The sequence below is a fragment of the Etheostoma spectabile genome, chromosome 21 (genome assembly GCF_008692095.1).
Source record: "Etheostoma spectabile isolate EspeVRDwgs_2016 chromosome 21, UIUC_Espe_1.0, whole genome shotgun sequence".
NCBI lineage: Eukaryota > Metazoa > Chordata > Actinopteri > Perciformes > Percidae > Etheostoma > Etheostoma spectabile.
The window spans coordinates 23,175,753-23,181,741 of record NC_045753.1 but is presented as its reverse complement, the minus strand read 5'-3'; the positions used below and the strand labels follow the sequence as shown (position 1 = coordinate 23,181,741).

At 42.0% G+C, this 5,989-nt stretch overlaps 1 protein-coding gene across 1 annotated transcript in view; it reads right to left on the bottom strand.

The window, feature by feature from the left end:
- Positions 1–5,989, bottom strand: part of trrap (transformation/transcription domain-associated protein) — a gene marked incomplete at its 3' end in the record, with an annotated part of 91,364 nt that overhangs the window by 62,920 nt on the left and 22,455 nt on the right. Inside the window, 7 exon segments of the mRNA XM_032502770.1 lie at positions 1,659–1,840; positions 2,052–2,216; positions 2,644–2,763; positions 3,130–3,249; positions 3,725–3,745; positions 5,034–5,102; positions 5,746–5,916. Of these exon segments, the coding sequence (XP_032358661.1) occupies positions 1,659–1,840; positions 2,052–2,216; positions 2,644–2,763; positions 3,130–3,249; positions 3,725–3,745; positions 5,034–5,102; positions 5,746–5,916 (848 nt within the window).

Below are 5,989 nucleotides of genomic sequence, written 5' to 3'. Positions count from 1 at the left end.
TGGCAGTGCCCAGGAGGTGAACTGGCACCCAACACCCACAGTATTATTGTACCTTAGAAGTTTCAAATAACCATAGATACCAATGTTTCTTAGCCAATTTTACACTTTTTGTTCATCATTGGATGATTGACTAAACACACACAAAATTCCTGGCTGGAGTGGTTGGAGGTTAAAGATGCAATAGGTAAGACTTAAACTACCTTTCATGTTGGCTGAAACTGACCCTATTCAAATGCACCAATCAATCACTGCTGAGGCTGAGGGGTTTAGGAGAGGGTTGTCGATGTTCAAATCTTTTTTGTGAAGTCCTGGATCTTTACAATACTACCTACAGCACTTTTAATTGCAGGGTCTGAAATAAACATTTTCTGTGTGTTTTAGCACTTTCTCTGTGTTCAGACGTAGAGGTGGGGTGAGAAGGGCATTCATGATTGGAAGAAAAAGGTAAAGAACGGCAGAACTGGCAGCAGCATTGCCGTCAATGCTTCAATTTGATTCGATGATCTACTTCGTCGGATCAAGCCTTTTGTTCACCATGAGACACTTGCAGTCACTCAAGAGTCCTGGCTTCCGGTTACCCTCAAGCTCGTTCAGGCTTTCTGTTTCCGCTTTGTTGCTGAAAAATATTCTGGCACGTCAGCAAGATCTACAATCTATTTTGACGTCACATTGGTGAACACACGCTTGGATGCGCCGACTGTAAAACGGCCATTAGTCATCAAGTTTGACAATCTTAAAAAGCATAATCTTAAAAGCATTGTTCTTTTCAGAGTAACGGTTTGCACTGGGAGATGTGACAAGATCTCGTCCCTTGTCTAAAACAGAATAATATACAAATACAAGAATAAAAGTTGCGGTGCAGTGTAAGGGGAGGGGAGATGTTTTATTTTGTGTTGTGTGTAAAATGGTACCGTTTGGTACCGGCACCACATTTTGGATACCAGTACCAGTGAAAATGTGAATGTAGCAAACACTATCTGCCACTTTTAAATGGTTTGTGTGGCTGCATTTTGGGTTCCTGGTGAAATGTGCTTGTTTTTTCCATTTTGTGACTGTCAATTGAATACAATTTTTCCAGTCATATTTTGTCATTTAAGTTTTCTTTAAAATGGTGTTAAAATCTTGTCTCGTCTAGTCCTTGTTAACCCATTATCGAGTATTGTCTCGGGAGCTGAGTGTCTCGTCACCGTCCTAGCTCACAAAAGGCTCATCAGCAGTAGTTGAGAGAGGGTTTATTGTTTCTCACTTCCTTACCCAGATTTTCCTTTTAAAAGTAATGTAAATGGCCTGTTCTTATATAGCGTTTTTCTAGTCTCAATGACCACTCAAAGCGCTTTTACATAGTAATTAGTAGTAATTCACCATTCACACACATTCATACACTGTGGCCGAGGCTGTATAAGGTGCCACCTGATCATCAGATAAACACTCACACTCCGAAGGCGCAGCATCGGGGGCAACTCGGGGTTCAGTGTCTTGCTCAAGCCACACTTCGACATGGGACTGCAGGGCCAGAAATTGAACCACCAACCTTCCGATTGGCAGGCGACCACTCTACCACTGATCCACAGTCTATTTTTACTTTCAGATACTATGACAACTTTTTCCGACATTTAGACAGTTTCCATCCCCATTACAATTTGAATAAGTGTACATACTTGCAGTAGCTAAGCAGGCAGTAGGCCAGCAGCTTGGGCTCCTTCCAGTTGGTGGCAGCCATGTTGTCTTTGCGATGCCTCTCCTGGAAGGCCTCACTGACCCAGACTCGCCTCAGCTGGCTGACCAAGGAGTGCTGCCCTGCCAGCCAACCCTCATCATTCTTCACTATGATGCTGATAATCTAAGCAGAGGGGATGAATATAGAGAAGAAAAAAAGGTTACAGGTCATATGATGGAATTACTGAGAATTATGTAGTAATCAGATTAGGATTCAGCACCACTGACTAACTTGAGGGTTAGCTTTACACGTATAAATCATTCCTGTGTAAAAGTGTGTATACAGGATTTATAAACTGATAGAACTGTAATGAAAAAATATACAGTATGTCTACCTTGATAGCTTGAAACTGCAGGTCCAATCTGGCTGTGGTGGTGGAGGGAGATCCAGGTCGAACAGTTGCTGCAGTGCCAGCGGGAACCAGCAGGGGGACGAAGCGGTTAGGATTAGAGGCCAGCACGTCTCTTAGGGGTTTGGCATCTTTGTGTTTCAGAAAACTCTGTATTTAAATAGATACACATATATACTGTAAATATAACACAAAATTACATAGAGTTAGACTAAAGAGAACCGGGGTGACCTCTAGCGGCCCGGGTTTGAATCCAACCTGCGGCCCTTTCTCCCTCCCTCCCTCCCTCCCTCCCTCAAATAAAAGAGGAAAGCCCCAAAAACATAATCTAAAAAATAAATAAAAGACTAGAGAGAACTATGCTTACTGCATTGGATCAACAACTGTAAAAACGCATTTAAAGAATTTTTACTGGGAGTAATCCGTCTCAATTTGGTGTTAACAGGACCACTGAGCCTCGAAAGCCAATATATCCCTGATTATAGCCCATTACTGAGGCAGCCAAATGCACTTTTAATGGAAAATGTGTCAATAAAAACAATGAAGGGACTGCTACTTAGAGGTGCCAGAGTCTGACCATGAACATGCGGCTCCACTGGGGGTCGTTCAGCGTAGCCTCCATCATGAACAGCTCCACCGTCTGAGACGGGTGACGTGTCAGGAACTTGATCAAAGGCTCCCTGAATGGACTTCCGGCCTGGCAGAGGAAGGAGGGAGGAGAGGAGAAATAAGAAGCAGGTAGAAATGGAAAAAATTGTAACAATTTCATAAAAGCAAAAGCACTTTCTTGTCAAGATCTGTACTGAATTACAGAGTTTTAACCATTAACCCTATACATTAGATATAGATCAAATAGGATTAGAAGGCGTAATGCAGGATGTAGGAATTAATATCAGATTATCAAAGGTCTCCTAGTATTCTATTTTACCTATTGATTAAGACCAAACTCTTTTTTTTTTTCTTTTTACTTGCTTTAGTTACCTACACGACAACTACCCTCGTAATACCATGGAACCTTACAATGAATACAACTAGAAGAGTTGGAGTGGAGTCGGTGTCCTACCTCTATGAGCATGGCCCTCTCGGTCTTCATGACCACCTCCAGCAAAGGTTTGACCAGAGTCTGAGGTGCGGCTGGGATCAGGTGGAAAAGGTTAATGATGGCAGAACAGATCTTCATCTCCTAGAGAAATAGTCGGAGAAAAAGAACGGAGGCAAGAATGGAGAGTATTCAATTTTTTTGGAACGATGATGGAACTACATATGGACATCATTTCTGACACACAGTTTTGATCAATAGCCACTGTGGAAAGACAAGGACAAATCGTAGTCAAACGACTGAAAATGCAATCTGTGCTCAGTTAACGTCCCACGGAAAAGGTGCAGAGCCCCACACAAGACAAACAAATAGAGGACAGTATGAAACCTTGTATTATCAATATCTTAAGAGGTGCAAAAGTCACAGGGAATGTGGGAGGATTAGACATTTCAGTCAAAATGTGAGGTTACAGGTTGAGATGACAGGAACATTTCTGAAGACGACCACAGACACGGACACAAAAATACGGGTCAACTCCACCAGCACCACTACCACGGCATTGATTCAACTACTGACAGAAAGTCACGAACAGAGGGCGCAACACCAGGTCACATCTCACCTCAACCCCCTCCAACGCAGGCTGTACCGGAACGGGAGACAATGATCAGAGTCAGCAGAGCAGTATGTGCTTTTTTGTGTGGCTGTGTGTTGTCTGTCTTTGTTCCATATGGAAGGTGAGCAGATTAGACAGGGTGATAATGAAATGAATGGGCAGACGGCAGCAACCTTTACGAGTGACCTCAGGAACAACTTTTCTCAGCGCTTGTTGAATAACAGGGCAGTGGCAACGCTGGAATGTCAGTTGAGCAACACAGAATCCATGGAATAGGCATAGGACAGATATCAGGTCATGACATTTTGTTTTGGTTAAACCCTTTTCATTTTCTTTTTATTTCATACAAGCTCTTTACTCCTCCTTATGCCTCTTTAGTCTGCTTCATACTCTCCTCATCCTCTGTCAAAACACACTTTCATGCCTGGATGTCTTTCGACCATCCTCCTCAGTCCTGCTCCATCTCCCTTTTCTCCATTTTTTGTCATCTTTATCAGGCTTGGCTAATTGACCCTCTGACCCTGGCTTTACTTTCACTGCCAGCCTTGCTGTCAACACGGACAAAGCCCACTGGTTAGAGGGTAGAAAAAACAAAGGGCCAATTTGCATCTAATTAAACCAGATTGGGCAATATGCACTCGCTTAAAAATCAGGAAGGAAAAAAGGGTCTGTATTTTTATGAGTGAGAGGCAGCTGCTTTCCCCCCCCTCTTTCTAACTCACCTTTTCTCTGCCTTTACAAGGTTATCTGTCCGGGAGATAATGAGGAGACGCAGCGCTGGGCCCACCACAGCCTGTCTGGCGCCTAATTAATCATTGATTGTAATATGGCCACTCGCAACTCATCTGGGAGGAGGCCACAATGAGGAGGTGTTGACTACATGCGACTATGGCTTTGTGAATATAAGGGGCAATTTCTCTGTCCCTCCCAGCGTGTGCCGTTTGGTTTAAGTGAAAGAGTTTTAAAAGATGACAGTAGACAGCTGTATGTAGACAATAGCCTCTTTTCATGCATGTAGTGCAAACCTGAAATTATCTAGACATTACCCGGAGGAGCTGCATGTGAGAACGCAAATGTCTGGAACAGTTGGACTGGACATTAAACAGACTTTACACTGCCAGCTTCCAAGTACAAAGTCTGTGTAATGACCAACTGAGCCCCCGTTTGATTGAAGTAGCTCATTGTCATCTGTAAAAAGGGTAACTATAAACAATGTCCGCACCTGATTCGTCCAACATTGTCCAGAGATTATATGATGAAACAGCTGCTTGTAGGTGTGTGTATTGGACTGTCTGAACGTGTAATGTATACTTACACTCCCATCACCGCGCTGGCCTCCCTTGTGTGTTATTACAACCACTTCCATCCACTTCCTCAGGTGTTGCTGAGAGAGACAGAGAGAGTTGAGATCGAGACTGTGTGTTGGTGAAGTACATGTGTGTGCACATTTGACTAGCTCAATAGGTATGTCTGAATGTGGCATACCAGTTTAAATACTTACTAGAATATGTCAGTGGAACAATATTCAAACATGTTGTGGCAATGGAAGTTTTGTTTTCATGATATTATGCCTTTTACTACCGTTTAATGCGGTTGTAATTAATATTAATATTTCACTTAAGTAGTATAGCAGTATATATTATAGTAGTATATAAAAGTAATTTTAAAAAGAGAAATTGCATAGTTAATTTCTCACGTATTTACACTTTTTTTCATGAAAATACCTAAAAATAACTGTATTTGTTAATACTTGCTGCAATATTCAGTTACATTTTTAAACTTATATAACAACTTATTTAACAACTTAACTTATTTAACTTTATACATATATGTATAAAAAAAATTATATTTAGTAGCTACTGTAGATAAAAACAATTCTCTACAGTTTCAAGCCTAGCACCAAGTGCCACAGTTGAAAAGTTTGGTTGTCATGCTGATTCCATAATGAACTGCATTATGTGCCGTCAAGAGTTTTGAATAAAAAATGTTGTGAGATGAGGAGGAAGACCAATGTTGAGGTTTCTCACCATCATCTGATCACAGAACTTGTCATTGAAGGAGTTGGGGAAAAGTCGCGTGACTGAGGTTAGGCGGTTCACCACGTTGAGCGTCAGGCTGCGGTAGTCACCCAGCATCATCAGTAGGGGCCGCATGTGAGTGTGGATCTGGTCCACCTCAATGGTTGCGCCTTCCAGGAACTACAAGAGTACAGGAAAACATTCAAGATTCAAGATTCAAGATATTTATTTGTCATATGCACAGATTTTACAC